Genomic DNA, 16172 nt, shown 5'->3' on the forward strand with positions numbered 1-16172 from the left:
TTAGTAAAGGGAGGGATTTCAGGATGGTTTCTCTCGGAGTTCTATCCGACAGGGCTCCTCCAAATCATCTATCCATAGATGCATGGAGTGTGCCACTGATGTCGCGGCTATATTTGTTTTTATGACCGCTGCTGAACTCTCCCAGGCCCTCTTTAAGAGCCAGTCTGCCTTCCGATCTAGGGGCTCCTTTAAGTTTGAGAAGTCCTCGAACGGAATCGCCATCTATCTTAGGGATCTCCTCCCAGACCTTGACCTCCTCTGGGTCAAACGGCAGGCGAAGTCTGAAGTCTCTGGGGACAGTTAAGCCCCCGTTACACACTGCGATATCGCTAGCAATATCGCTGTAAAGTCACCGATTTTGTGACGTAGCAGCGATATTGCTAGCGATATCGCTACATGTGATACTTACCTCCAACCGGCTCCCCCGTTGGTCGCGCGAGAAGGTCCTGGATCATTTCTCGTCGGGCGCTTCCTCTGGCGCCGACGAGCGACGCGTGCGGGAGGACGTCAGGATTGCCGCGTCTGACAGGTAAGTAGCGACCCCCGACCCCAGCGATGTTGCTGGTGAGATCTGCCTGTGTGGCAGCTCACTAGCGACCATTTAGCGATGCACCAGCGATCCATATCGTTGTCGGGATCGCTGGTGCATAGCTAAGTGTAACGGTACCCTTAATCTTTGCTTCCTCCCATTCATCTAATATCATTGCCCTTATATGGGTGTTTACTGGGAAGAACATCGAAGTCTGGGAGCGCAACCCCCTGAACATCTCATCCTGTATTGAGAGGGTAGCCGGGGGTTCCTCGATCTGCATAGTCTGCCGCACTGCCCCCAATAGTTTGTCCGTATCCCCAGACGAAAAAAGATAATTCCTTCCTCTTTCTGGGTGCTCTCTGATCTCCTCCTCCTCTGCATCTGATTCTGACATGATGTCCTCGGAAGAGGTGTCCGACTCCCTCTGCATCTTTCTGGATGCCTGGGGGGGGTCACCTGCGGGGTCTGGGAAGTGGCCAGGCCAGATACCGAAGCCTGCACTTCTTCCCTAATCATTGCTCTCATGTTAGACATAAGTGTAGCCTGTTCTTCCCCCCCACTATGCGTTTTGTACATGCATCGCAGAGGATCTTTTGCCACGTGTCCTTTAGCTTCTTAGAGCAAACGGGACACTTCTTATCTTTCCTCCTGGGCTCCTTTTTCTCTGAGGTGGAGGTTCCCCCCTGGAACATATAAAATACGTGTTCTGTGGGGGGTGTACCTTACTGGGGCCCTGCAGTGACCTCTCTTTTGAGGTTACTCACGTGACCCTGGCTCTCCGGTCCCATCTCCGTCTTTGCCTGGTCCACCATTCCTGGGTAGAGAGGACTGCTGTGGCTGCTGCTGACCGCGCTGTGCTGTTCGCGCTGCCGATCCGCTCCACTGGAGAAAGACGCCTGCCCCCCTTCTCCGGTGAGCCTATACCAGCTGCGGCCTGTGACGCCGGGCGGTCGTGACCCGGAAGTCGCGCAGTGACGACGCGACCGGAAATGACGCCACCCGGCCCTCCTGACGCGGCCGGAAGTGACGCGCCCCGGTCCTCGGGCACGACGCGGCCATGCTTTCCCTGACGTGCCGTGTCCCACGGATGCGGTGATCCACTGCCGGGGTCCTCTTGTGGGGGTGAGTGGACTCCATAGAGGCGGCCCGGGCTTCGGGACATCGGCGGTGGCATCCGGGGTCGAGAGCCCCCGTCAGGAGGAAGCGACCCCATCTCCAGGAGCAGCGCTACACTGGACGGGCTGAGGGACCCTCTGCCGGGTGTCAGCTGCAGAATTCTTGAGGTAGGAAGGGAAAAGGCTGGGCCCTCCGATCCTAACCATCTGCGTGGAACGGTCGGATCTTCTCTCGCCGTTCCTATCGCCAGTGGGACAGGAAAAACACTGAAGGGTGGTAAGGGGAGGATCCTTTTAAGCTCTCGTGGTTTCCTGTCCCACTGCGGATAAGAAGGACGTCCTCCAGTGTGCTGTCAGGTGGTGACCTGGAAAGTTCTATTTTTGTCTATATGACCACATGACATTCTCCCATGTCTCCTCTGGGTCATCCAGATAATCTTTGGCAAACTTCAAATGGGCCAGGACATGTGGTGGCATGAGCACGGAGACCTTGCGAACTCTGCAGGATTTTAATCCATGACAGCGTAGTGCGTTACTAACTATAATGATTGAGGTTTTGGTTCCAGCTCTCTTCAGGTCATTGACCAGGTCCTCCTGTGTAGCTCTGGACTAATTCCTGACCCTTCTCAGAATCATCCTTACACCACGAGGTGAGATCTTGCATGGAGCCCCAGACCGAGAAGGATTGACAGTCATCTCGTGTTTCTTCTATTTTCTAATAATTGTGCCAACAATTGTTGCTTTCTCACCAGGCTGCTTGACTATTATCCTGTAGCCCATCCCAACCTTGTGCAGGTCTACAATTGTGTCCCTGGTGTCCTTAGACAGTTATTTAGTCTTGGCCATGGTGGTGAGGTTGCAGTGTGATTTACTGAGTGAGTGGACAGGTGTCTTTTATACAGGTAACGACTTAATACAGGTGCAATTAATACAGGTAATGACTGCAGAGTAGGATGGCTTCTTAAAGAAAAACTAACAGGTCTGCAAGAGCCAGAATTCTTGCTAGTTGGTTGGTAATCAAATACTTACCGTATTTAATGCAATAAAATGCTAATTAATTATGTAAAAAATCATACAATGTGTTCTTTTGGATTTTTTGTTGAAGCGTGCCAGCGATAAAAATTACAGACCTCCATTCTTTGTATTTGGAAAAAACTTGCAAAATCGGCAGTGTATCAAATACGTATTTTCCCCACTGTACGTACTCATCTCATTTATTACCTTTTATATAATGTGCTGATTAACACTTTGCCAAAAATATCACAATCTGTATTGTCCAGATGAATTGAAAAAGAGAAATTGACAAACGAGGCAAAACTTTGCAATAAGCCTGCAAAACGCTCTTCTTTTAATGCTTTCACACCAGCAAGGTGCAAGTGATCAATAATGCAGCATGTGTTATACCATCATAGGAGACTTGCCCTTAATTATCTCATTTATTGGGCGCAAACAGCACCCAGTAAATATCGGTTTGTGGTGCCACAGGCTTTAAAGCCTCACAAAAAACCGTGCCAAGAAGAAGTCGAAGAAGGAATAGTAAATATAAATGATATTCAATCTAAATGACATTAATACAATCGGTACAGTTGGGCTGTCCACCTGATCACAAATAAGACCCATACGTACTAAGAATTTAGGATACATTTGTCAGGTCTGCTTGTATTGTGTCACGCCGGTAACTCGCAGTCATTCTCAGCACCATCCCACTCACTGTGTTCGCCGCTCAGTTCATCCCCATGTCAGGCCGTGTCGCTGAGATGCCTCCTGCAGTACTCCCAGCACTGTTAATTCCTCTGCTGTCTCCACCTGGCTATTGGGAGGTGAGGCCAGATTCTGCAGGAATTTAACCATGCTGTATTCTGCAAAGTTTTGCCTCCTTGGCCTATCCCCTGCCAGCAGAGGATGTATTAGGCAGCTCAGCCCTCCACACCTGGCCTGAACTTAGGTGCCTGTTACAGACCGCTTCTAGTTACCTGTCTTGGTGCATTCCTGTTTTCACTCTCCCGTTACTGCCCCGGCTTATGTAGTCATCTTGTCTGACCCCGGCTTCATATTATGAATCTGCACTGCCCGCCCTGACCTTGGGTTTCCAGACCACATTCTTTCGTTTACTCCCTCTGTGCTTTGCAGCTGTGCCTCTGACCCTTCGGTCAGCTGCTGCAGGTCCTGGTACTGCCTTGGAGTGGTACCTGGTGGCTACCCAAGCGGCCCAAGCCTATCCTCACTATCAGAGGCTCTAGTGAAGACCAGGTAGCCACTCAGTTACACCCATCCAGTGTAAGCCCTGCCAGTGGCACAGTGGGTCCGAACCCAGCGCTGTCACATATTGATTAGTCTATATATCTACAGTACTGTGATATACTGTATATTGTAGCCCATGGGCATTAGTGCACGATTAGGTTTATTATGTTTACATGTAATGTCATTAGTTTGGGTCAGCATCTCATTTTATCACTTTAGTGAGTACGGCATTAAAAAAAAAAAAAAAAAAAAAAAACACACGACTGTTCAAACCAAGCACAAACTCTCGTTGAACCCTTGCCATTGCCAAATAGCTTTTGCTCCTGTCCAGCTTTGTTCCGGTGAAGCCAGAGCGATCAATCAAGTACGGTAAGAGTAATGGAAATAGACATCAAACAAGTAGGTGGGAAGTTGCACCAAGGGATCAGCAGCAGTGTGTGCTTGGTTTGAACAGTCATTTTGTGCTGACAGACTACATTTAATCAACCCCTTTTTTGTTCTGAAGCAAACATGAACCAACATTTTAGGCCACACAATAGAATGACAAAACTGAACAGGTGGTTACCGAGGCCCATACTGAACTCCACAGGAGTGAGATAGCCATTGTTGCTTTGGTCCAAGCTGTCAAATACAGCTTCTAATTGTTCGGGTGTAAGAGGAAGCTCATTCTGTAGACGCTAAAAAAAAAACAAAAAAAAACTGTTACAAGTCAGTGCTGTGATATCATTTTACTGCGGCAACAGGCATGAAGCTTTCCCATCTGTCTCTGCCACCTGGCGGCAGCGCACTCTTGCATAGGCAACGACCATGCATGCTTAACACGCGGGATAAGCTGGCATCAATTACCTTAGGCAGCACTTTAAATGGTTATCTAGTGTTCTTTTTTTTTGGGGGGGGGGACCTGGGTTGTTATAAAATAATAAACAGACATAGTTACCTCCAGTCACCTATAAGGATACAGTAAAGGTCTCTGTGATGCTCGGTTGGTGTAAGACCGCCGATGCCTGACAGGTGACTGGATTAGCGAGAAAAATTCAATGATGTTCTGATCGAGTTCTATGTAACCGCTGCAGCCAATCACAGAGTCGAAAAATGCAAGAATAGTAATAAAAAATTTTTTCTATTTTCTGTGGGTTGAATATGGGTCGCCCTCCCAGGACTGTGGGGTACTCGGTACCGGGCCGGTGTCAGTGGGATGTGTCACAGCAGCAGTGACCCGGTCCGTGGCCCTGGGCACCCAAGTAATGGGGAAAGGTAATGGTGTAATGGAATAGTTCGTGACGCCACCTGTGGTGTTTGGCAAGCAAGATGTTAAGCCAACGCTGCGTGCAGGTCCTCTGGGGCTGATGGTGTGTTGCAGCATAGATGATATAGCTCCCTACAGGTGAAGCTGTAACCCCAGGGCAGTGTGTAGGCGCAGGTAGTGTAAAGGATGATACCCAGATGTAGCGGTGCTGACGGTGTTGGCGCACAATGACTGGAAGACACCAGGGCTTGTAGTTCCAAAGCTTTACTCTCAGTTCGTGGTACACACTGGTGCCTGCCTCCGTGCCGTGTCCTCCGGGGCAGAGACTCAATCAACCTCCCAGGAAAGTCAGGTTTCTCCTCTCCAACACTCCGCCAACATGTATCCGTCCTGAACAACTCTGCTATTGCGCCTATTAGTGTGAAGAGCTCCAGTACAGTGGTTACTCTGAAGTTCCTCCTGTCAGATGTTCCTAACAACTCTACTTGTATGACAGACAGCTGTAGCCTGTTCAGGGACCTCCTGGATCCCGGCTCTCTGTGTTGCTGCTGTGTCCCAAGTCTTGGATGGGAGTAATGCAGCCAACTACTCCACCGGTGTCTGCTGCAGAACCATAAGTGTCCATACAACCTCGGTGACCGGGCCCCAGCCTTGCGCTGAGAACCTATAGGCAGGGTTCCTCTTCCAACCCACAACTCCTCTCTGTTCTCCTACTCCTTCGTTCCGCGCTGTTCCTTCTCTCTCTTATGGAAGCTTTGGTTGCAGTTCTACGTCTTTCTCCTTCTGTTCCTTTCCCGTGCCAGCTGGCTCAGGTCACTGAGGCAGCTGAAGCACTCCTTCCTTCTCTTCTTCTCCTAGGGAGCTCGTTCCACTAAGTCCAGTCCTCAGCCTCTCCTGACTGTCTTCCTCCGCCTTGAGCTCCCCTCAGGCTGACCTCCTGTCAGCCTGCTCTCAGCCTCCCCTCCAGACTGAACTCCCGTCAGACTGAACTGACATTCTAAACTTTCCCAACCTTTTATATATCTCAACTCCATCCACCTCCCAGCACATCTCGTGTTACGAAGCAAGGACCCACGAAAGGTGCTCTGCTATCCTCTAAGCGTGGAGCCGCAATCTGGTCCATTGCTGAACTATCCTGTGTGTGGGTGCAGGTGTTGGAGTGTGGAAAGGAGCTCCCAACTTACCTAGTTGGTGGGGCACTACACCTTAGGAGAAGGTGCAGTACCTCTGTGGCGACTGAGCCTCAGGGGCGCCACAAATACTTAGGAAATAATAAAAATTGCCTACAAAAATATTTGCCGAAACACCCTCTCCAAACCACACGTCCATCCCTCAGTACTTGTACCACATATACAAGGCAGTTAGCTCAGGTCTGGAGACTTGGTGGTCAGACCGGGTATTGCGATCCAAACACAATCTGTGCTTCACGAATGTGTGGCCTTATTTATTCTAATACATATTGCACAAGGGTGGCCTAATTACTAGAAAAAAATTACTTGTGACTGTATATAAAGACCAATTATGGTTTGTTAGTTTTTTGAGTAAATGCTTGGAATTTTAGATGTAGGTCATTCTCAATGAAGACATACAACAAAATCAGAGCCAAGTCATAAAGATTCTTGGAATTAGAAAAAAAAAACACCAAAAAACAAACATTTAGACCTTGAAGAAGCATGAACTGCGTTTACACTGGCCATTAAAGGACTGCTGAACATGTAAAATGATTAGCACAAGAGGACCGCACAGAGCGATAGTAATACTATCATTTTGTGAGCACAGCATATCATCGATCTTGTGCTGCCGAGAACAGTTTATGCAGGATGATGTGCTGTCGAGAACGACGATTTGTAAGCAAGTTCTTAGGGCAACATTTGTTCTGAGGAGCGCTCATTCCCAGTTATTGACTAGTGTAAACACACCTTACTACTTTGAAGGTTCACTCACCTGAAGATCACGTTTGGTTATTAGCCCTTTTTCCTCCTTATCGCAAAGTTGGAAGAGTTCCTCAGCTTTTCCCATCATTTCCTTTGAATCTCTTGACAGGAGGGATGGCGTAGACAGTCTGGGAGCTTTTAACCCTTTCCTTCCCCTAAGACATGGAGAGCACCTTGGGGAAGTACCCCTTTGTTCCATGTCTGGAGGTGGCAAGGTTTGGCCACCAGTTATTTCCAATGGGGAGCTGCAAAGTACAGAAGAAAATGTCACTTAGGTGGCACATTGTCCCACACGACAACACAAAAGTTACATGGTGATATTATCGATTACACGAACCGTCATCATTTTCAGTGGATGACACTCTGTCCGTCGGACTGCTGCAACCAATCAGTGGCCGTCATGTGACGGATGGACCGGATGTCATCACATCTGGTCGTGGCAGAGACCTCTGGAGCAGAAGTAAAGGAGTGGTGGGGAATTGGAGTTCTAAGGCTAATTAATTTTATAATGATCTCTTTCCAGTGCCCTTTTAAAGGATGTGGACACCAGTGGGAGCAATTTTTTTTTTTACTTAAATGTATTAATTTTTATATCACTGTACATACCAAGTTAGTTAACTGTGAATCAGCGAGGTCAAGATGTCATTACCCAGAACAATAGAGCGGCCAGGGGCAAGGCAAGGTTCTTTGTGAATCTTTAGTAAAGCGTGAAAAGTTCCTCCTCAGTAATGACTTATTTCTGTTTTGCATCTAGAAGGATTGGTTTCAATTCAGACAAAGATATTATCTGACTCTCATCAAGTGTAATGTACGTACTATAGTCATCCAGGCTACGGTCCATATAATGGATCCATACTAATGTAACTACAGCTTATTCGGATTTCATGGGCGGATTGTCCGAAGGGAGGCACAGACCGTCTTTGGCCCCTCCAACAAAGTCTTCAAACCACCAGACTTTTTACAAGATCAGTACTGCCTGAATGGAACTACACAATCCAAAATTGAAAGCCGAAGTGCTACAGGAGTGGTAGTTTCTGGAGAGAGAATACTCAAACTGAAATGTCATGTCAGGAATGTCAAGTGGTTCTTTTATTATAAAAAAATTTACTTAAATTTTTAACCTTAAAGGCGCAGTAAGGCGGCCAATAAATTAGACAGAGATCGGAACGCAATGCTCGGACTGGCTGGCGGCTATCCTGACCGAAGCATGACAGCTTCAATGAAATATATGAAGCTGCCACACTTGGTTCAAGAAACCCACCGGCCAGTCTGAGAACTGTGTTCGGATATTGATTCAATTTATACGGCCGTTTGACTGAGACCAAAATATTATCACAGTATTTTTTGTCATAGGACTTCTTAAAGAGAATGTGTCGGCAGGATTTCACACTCCAAACTAGTTGTATGTACATGTAACTCTTTCAAAGAGAAGTCCAGCTATACTGTTACATGACTAGTCTGTGCCTCAGTTACTGAGAAATCAGAGTTTTAATTAATATGCAAATGAGGCTGAAAAGCTATGGGAGATCTGAAGCCTCTGTCACTCCAGCTCTATTCCCTGCTCAGCACTGCTTCCTCCAGTCTGACTAGATTGGACTTGTTTGTTAAAGAGGTTTGGGGTGTGAGATCTTGCTGACAGATTCCCTTTAAAACAAACTGTTGGAAAGTATATGTTGGACAAATAAAATGGAGCATGACCATGGTGAAATCTTCCAGATTTGCATGTAATCTGTAGTCAAGCGTTACATATTTGCTGTACCTGACATATCCTCCGTGAGGAGGACTGTTTGTAATGTAATGCACATAAAGCTATAGTATAATTGTTTAGTTAAGCACAGAACGCTGTGCACAGAAATAATATTCGCAGTCACTTTCTAAACACTAAAATGGAAAAATAGACAGCATTGTTCAAGACTCACGCGATCAACATCTACAGTGGTGTGGAAACCAGCAGGCATGGCCAAGTAACAAGGACATCCTGAACGGTGACTTGGGTAATAAGATTTTAGTTCACAGCCAGTTTACAGCAAAACAATGGTAAACCGCAGAACTTAACTCTGTGCAATATCAGCAAACAGTAATTAGCTAGTTGGTAGAGAAAAAGCCATGGGCAGCAAGGCAGGAGCAGACCAAGGGATTTACAACTTTTGGTGTAAAGGATGTGAAGGGTGCGTCCATCTTTTCCTATATTTTTGTAGTGTTACTTCATGTGGCAAATAAATTACTCCTACCTCTTTTATGCTAGTGTGCTTCTGCAATCATACATCCATGAATCCCAGACTACCAAATATCCGTAACCAAGAAATAATGAATATATAGCAAGTAGTATGACGGACCTCATATATCTCTCTTATTACAAGTACATGGTGTGTTTCTCCTAAAAAATAAAACAGTTATTGTCTCCTCATGTTGCCCCACACTTGTTTGTGTTCAGACATTGGTGTTGGAAAGAACTTGTGGGTGGCCTTACATGATGGCACTGCCACCCCTGCCAGTATCGGGGAGTACTAGGAAACATAGCTGTAGAAGGAGCGGATACTAATGTGTAGGTTGTGTAAAGGGTTGCACCAGGACGCCCGGAGGAGTGGGGAAAAAGGAGTGTTAAACACAGGAAATTTGGTGGCAGGTTGCCACGTATAGGGGCATAAGGACCTGATCAGTATGAGTTAGGTCTGAGAATGTCCACTGATGTACAAAAATGGTCTTCAGGCAGAAGCAAAGTGATGGAAAGTCTAAGACGAGCTGTGCAGCAAAGTCCCAATGTGGACACGAGACTGCAGGTAGGACAGGTCCATAGTGCCTAAGGGAAGCTGCACAATCAGGACAGAATATTTCCACTGGTGAAGTAAAGAAAGATGGACACTTAGGGAGCCATTACTGGGTTAGTGAGGACTGTGGTTGCCCTAGCCCAGAGTTGGAGAAAGCAGCAGATCGTGAGAGACCTGCAGCCCCAAACCATAGACTCAATTATCAAAGCCCACTAGAATAGTGGATTGGAGGGGTTAGGAGCGACTAACAGATAATTCTGAAATTGGAACACAAAACAAGTACGGTAATAGTGAATCAAATCGGCAGATCTTGGAACTTATATCCACAATACAAGACTAGGCAGAAGAGAAGGTCAGACACCCGACTGACACCATTTATTCCATGTGGGATTGCCGTAAAAAGCAAAATACATCACTGGGCAGCCTCAAAGGAATATATGGAGGTCTGCCCGCACATGAGCACTGCCGCTCCAGCCCAACAAGGATGAAAGATCCCTGATCCCCAAAATGGTGGGTGTGCCAACGGACCAGGGGATAGCCGATAACTATTTTCAGTCGGAAAACCTCTTTAATTTCCAGGTGCATCAAGGACAGCTTTAGAATGAAAGGAAAAAGCATGAAAGTAAATAAGTAAAAACTAGATTGCTGACCACTGCAGCAGGATAAAGCTTGACCTGCCCATTACTCCATATTTGATAGTCCTACCCAAAGTCGGCCAAAACTATTAGCTACAATTTTTGCACCACCAAGTCATACCTCCTATGATAAATAAAGTGGAGAACCCAACTACTACTGGTTTCTTATGCTATTATTTTTATTATGCTTATTTATATAGCGCCATCATATTCTGCAGCACTTTACAGACCTCATCATCACTGTCCCCATTGGGGCTCATAATCTAGATTCCCCATCAGTTTTCAGAATGTGGGAAGAAACTGGAGGAAAGTCACGATCACATGGGGAGAACATACAGACTCCTTGCAATTGTCGTCTTTGGTGGGATTTGAACCCAGGCCCCCAACGTTGCAAAGCACCAGTGCTAACCACTGAGCTGCCCATATAGCAATCCGGGGACCTGTAGTGCCTAAAATGTCCCAGACTCCTAAGAACATTGACACATTATCTTTATTATATATGTGAAAAGTACGATGAAAGAATAAAAGTATACCGCGGATCTTCATTGAGCTCATAAACAAACAAGCTAAAGTTTCAGCAATCTCCTGCTCTAAAGGAGACGTCTGGGGAACAAAGCTACAATGTGATCGAGAGGTTATGCATTAAACGTCAATTGTTTTGCACTTAGCACGGACATTGCAGAGCGCGGTATTCCTTGGCAGCTTCACGGACTCCCTTAGAAATTAATCTTTATTTGTTTTCTGACTTGTTCCAGATAAGAGCAGAAGCCAATGTTTTACTATACAGTAAAAGCCATTTCCCTCTCTCGGTCTACAGGTCTTACAAGAAGATTGTAACGTCACCCAACAACTTCAGCAGCTCTTATGACAGGAGCTAACAACGGCTTCCTGTAGGCGATTTTACAAGATCCAGGTATCACATGGTTGGCTAAAAAAATAAAATGTATTTGCCTAAGGCCAGGTTTATCATTATGCTCTGCAAACGACTGAAAAAAAAAACAAAAAAAAAAAAACAACATGTCTAAACGGTTGTTTAACCCCTTTACCCCCGAGGGTGGTTTGCATCTTAATGACCAGGTTAATTTTTACAATTCTGACCACTGTCCCATTATGAGGTAATAACTCTGGAACGCTTCCATGGATCCCGGTGATTCTGACATTGTTTTCTCGTGACATATTGTACTTCATGATAGTGGTTAAAGATTTTTTGATATGACTTGCGTTTGTGAAAAAAATGCAAATTTGACAAAAATTTTGAACATTGTCACAATTTTTCAACTTTGAATTTTCATGCCCTTAAAATCAGAGATATGTCACAATTTTGGAACCAAAACTTTTTTTTCTTTCATTAGGAGGTTATAAGGGTTAAAATTTGACCAGCAATTTCTCATTTTTACAACAAAATTTTTTTTATTTTTAGGGACCACATCACATTTGAAGTCACTTTGAAGGGTCTATATGCTAGAAAATACCCAAAAGTGACACCATTCTAAAAACTGCACACCTCAAAGTGCTTGAAAACACATTTAGGAAGCTTATTAACCCTTCACATGCTTCACAGGAATTTTTGGAATGTTTAAAAAAAATTTAACATTTAACTTTTTTCCACACAAAATTACTTCAGATCCAATTTGTTTTAGTTTACCAAGGGTAACAAGAGAAATTGGACCCCAAAAGTTGTTGTACAATTTGTCCAGAGTATGCCGATACCCTATATGTAGGGGTAAACCACTGTTTTGGGCGCATGGCAGAGCTTGGAAGGAGCGCCGTTTGACTTTTCAATGCAAAATTGGCTGGAATTGAGATCAGACACCATGTCACGTTTGGAGAGCCCCTGATGTACCTAAACAGTGGAAACCCCCCAATTCTAACTCCAACCCTAACCCCAACACACCCCTAACCCTAATCCCAACTGTAATCCTAACTTTACCCCCAACCCTAATGGGTAAATGGAAATAAATACTTTTTTTTTATTTTATTATTTTTCCCCTAACTAAGGGGGTGATAAAGGGGGGTTTGATTTACTATTTATAGCAGGTTTTTATGTTTGGCAGCTGTCGCACGCTAAAAGATGCTTTTTATTGCAAAAAATAGTTTTTGCATCACAACATTTTGAGAGCTATAAGGGTACGTGCACACGCTGCGGAATCCGCTGCGGATTAATCCGCACGGATTTTGCAAAAACCGCAGATAATCCGCAGGTCCAAAGACCTGCGGATTATCTGCGGTTTTGCCTGCGGTTTGGTCCTGCGGATTCACTATCTCCACAATGGTGGAGATAGAATTGACATGTCAATTCTTTCTGCGGATTCAAAACCGCAGCAAATCCGCGCGGTTTTTTCCGCAGCGTCGGCACAGCGTTTTTTTTTTCCCATTCAAATGAATGGTACTGTACACCGCAGCTAAAACTGCTGCGTGTCCGCAGCGGCCAAAACCGCTGCGGAAACGCAGCGGAATCCGCAGTGTGTGCACACAGCCTAAGGGTGTGTGCACACGCTGCGGATTCTGCGGCGGATCCGCAGCGGATTTGGCCACTGCGGATCCGCAGCAGTTTTAGCTGCGGTGTACAGTAACATAATATCCTATGGATATCAAAAACCGCTGTGCAGACGGTGCGGATTTTTCCGTGCAGATTTGCTGCGGTTTCTAAACCGCAGAAAGAATTGACATGTCAATTCTTTCTGTGGATTCCGCTGCGGTTTGCCATCTCCTCCATTGTAGAGATGATAAACCGCAGGGCAAAACTGCAGGCTAATCCGCAGGTAAAACCGCAGGTCTTTTGACCTGCAGATTTACCTGCGGATTTTACAAAATCCGAGCAGTCAAATCCACAGAGCATTCCGCAGCATGTGCACGTACCCTAATGTTTCCATATTTTGGCCCCCAGAGTCACGTGAGGTCTTGTTTTTTGCAGGACAAGTTGACGTTTTTATTGGTACCATTTTCGGGCACATGACATTTTTTGATTGATTTTTACTCCAATTTTTGGGAGGCAGAATGAACAAAAACCAGCAATTCATGAATTTCTTTTTTTTTGGGGGGGGGGGTTGTAGGCGTTTACACCGTTCCACATGTGGTAAAATTGATAAAGCGGTTTTATTCTTCGGGTCAGAACGTTTACAGCGATACCTCATTTATATTTTATGTTTTGGCGCTTTTATACAATATAAACTATTTTATAGAAAAAATAGTTATTTTTGCATCCCTTTATTCTGAGAGCTATAACTTTTTTAGTTTTCCGGTGATGGAGCTATATGGCGGCTTGTTTTTTGCGGGACAAGATGACGTTTTCAGGGGTACCACGTCTATTTATATCAGTCTTTTTGATTGCGTGTTATTCCACTTTTTGTTCGACGGTATGATAAAGCGTTGTTTTTTGCCTTTTTTTTTTAAATGGTGTTCACTAAAGGGATGAACTCGTGACATAATATACCGTCCATGGGCATTAAGGCCCAGGGCATGTGGACGGTATAGTACGTCCAAAATTTGTGAAGGGGTTAACTAATAGTCTCTGGTTAACAGTTCACTTATCATGGCTCCGAGGCCTATCACTCACTGAAGATCCCGTGGGTAGCAGGATGTTGGCGGCGGTCGGTGTGGTGTTTGCTGGCGCCATCGCCCAGCACACGGTCCTACTTCTGGCGGGAGCGGACGGTCTCCGGTTTTGCCTGCTGAGCGCCTAGTCCATATATCTGCGGAGAAAAAGAATAGAGCTCTCCGCGGGATTCCTCTCGGCGCATCTCTTTGAGCAGTCGCCGTCACCTGAAGGGCTGCACTGCAATGCTCTGCCCAACGTACGCCTCTCTGGATGTCAGAGCTGCGACGCTCCATCGGTCGCACGCTCCACTGTGCACCCGCCAGTTTCGGTGAGTCACTCATTATGCCGCCCTTTCTCTTCATGCCGCGACCTGTCGTTCCCTTCTCAGCGCTTGCGGTCTGGACCTAATCAGCGTTCTGGCGGCAAGACCGCTTCCGTTACCACGCAACCTATTTTACCTCACACTGACTGGCCACGCCCCTTTCACCCTGGTTACTGGCTCACTCCAGCTGCAATCTCGTTCCCCCCAGGAGCAGGAGGTTCGGCCCCAGCAGTTCCGGACCCAGCGCTTCAGCATCTCTGGCAGCCCGGTCTTCCCTTCTACAGTATCATCTGCTCCAGTAATCTGCTGTGGCCTGAGAGAGCGAGTAAGACTGCGACCTGCACCAGGAGATTGGTTGGGAGCAAGATTAGAAATTTTGTTGTGTTCTGCACCTGGGCGTAACCTTAGACCATTCCTATACAAGAAACCATGGACTGTTCAGCGCGAGATGTAATGGACGTTGTACCTTGTGCAATGTACAAAACTGTAGGACTCTGTTTGTTGAAGGCAGCATCAGCCATGGTATTAATCGATTATAGTTTACTGCACAGAGTTATATTATAACAGGAACACGGTACTGTTGTGGGCCACCTCAGTGTTGTGCAGCGCCACGCTCCGGGCCCGCCTCAGTGTTGTGCAGCGCCACGCTCCGGGCCCGCCTCAGTGTTGTGCAGCGCCACGCTCCGGGCCCGCCTCAGTGTTGTGCAGCGCCACGCTCCGGGCCCGCCTCAGTGTTGTGCAGCGCCACGCTCCGGGCCCGCCTCAGTGTTGAAGTGTAAACACCACAATCTGTATCATTAATAATGTGTAACTATCAAGATCTATCCCACCATCCAGTGTGTGACCATCGAGCGGGTGCACTCACTGAGAAAGTGAACAGTTATGCTTTTCTGCTCGCATTTGAGATCAATCGGCCACACAGAGAAGTGACCTGTTTATACCCACAACTAGATTTAAAAAAAACATGTGCAGAAGAGATAATAAAATAATGTAAACGTAAAACCAGCCACCAGTGGGAAGGGAATCTATGAGTCCCGTTGTTCAGTCGCCCAACCACTAAGGCCTGTGACTGGCTGCAGTGGTCAGGTGTCTGAAATAGGACATCATGGGAAGTGTCTCTGTTGACTTTCCAGTCACCTGACCGCTGCACAGTCACAGACCTCTACGGGTAGGTGATCGAATAAGAGGTCATTGCTTCCGGTCCCAATGTAGCCACTGGGTTTGAGTGTACATTCTTTTATTACGTTTTTATAATCCATTTGTTCTAAACATTTTTTTATTCAGACAACTCCTTTCATTTTATTACCGGTCATCTAGTGTCAAGTATTTTAACAAGTTGTCCATAAATTTCTGGGTAGTTCATAGTAGCTACAGGAATTTTCACAGCATAGAATTTAGAAACGTGGCAGGAAACGGGTTAATGGCTGTGAAGGGCCCATATCTCATATCTGTGGTGCCCTTGAAGCCATGTGCTCCAACTAGGTGTATTTAAAGAAGAGATAAGCAAATAGATCTTTCGAAATAGTATGGCTGTCAGTGTCAAGAAGGCAGATTTCCCCTTTTACATTAAATAGGAAGTTAAAGGTTAATTTCAGAGAATATATATATATATATATATATATATATATATATATATACACACACACATATATACATACATACATACATACATACATATATATATATATATATATACACATACACATACACACACACACACATATACATACATACAGCTACGGCAAAAATTAAGAGACCACGGCAAAATTTTCAGTTTGTCTGATTTTCTCTTTATAGGTATATTTTTGAGTTAAATTCTAAATTGCTCTTTTATTCTATAA

General features: G+C 45.7%; 1 protein-coding gene across 4 annotated transcripts in view; it reads right to left on the bottom strand.

Moving 5' to 3' along the window:
* CRACR2B (calcium release activated channel regulator 2B) overlaps positions 1 to 16172 on the bottom strand; it is a 91523-nt gene that overhangs the window by 42162 nt on the left and 33189 nt on the right. For all 4 annotated transcript variants that reach the window (XM_073554373.1, XM_073554372.1, XM_073554371.1 and 1 more), the window contains 2 exons: positions 7079 to 7313; positions 4454 to 4565 (listed from right to left, as the gene is read on the bottom strand). In XM_073554373.1, the coding sequence (XP_073410474.1) occupies positions 4454 to 4565; positions 7079 to 7267 (301 nt within the window). In that variant the 5' untranslated portion in view covers positions 7268 to 7313. The remainder of the gene's footprint in view (positions 1 to 4453; positions 4566 to 7078; positions 7314 to 16172) is intronic.

The sequence above is a fragment of the Dendrobates tinctorius genome, unplaced genomic scaffold (assembly GCF_039654945.1).
Source record: "Dendrobates tinctorius isolate UK_male_01 unplaced genomic scaffold, ASM3965494v1 ptg000211l, whole genome shotgun sequence".
Taxonomy (NCBI): Eukaryota; Metazoa; Chordata; class Amphibia; order Anura; family Dendrobatidae; genus Dendrobates; species Dendrobates tinctorius.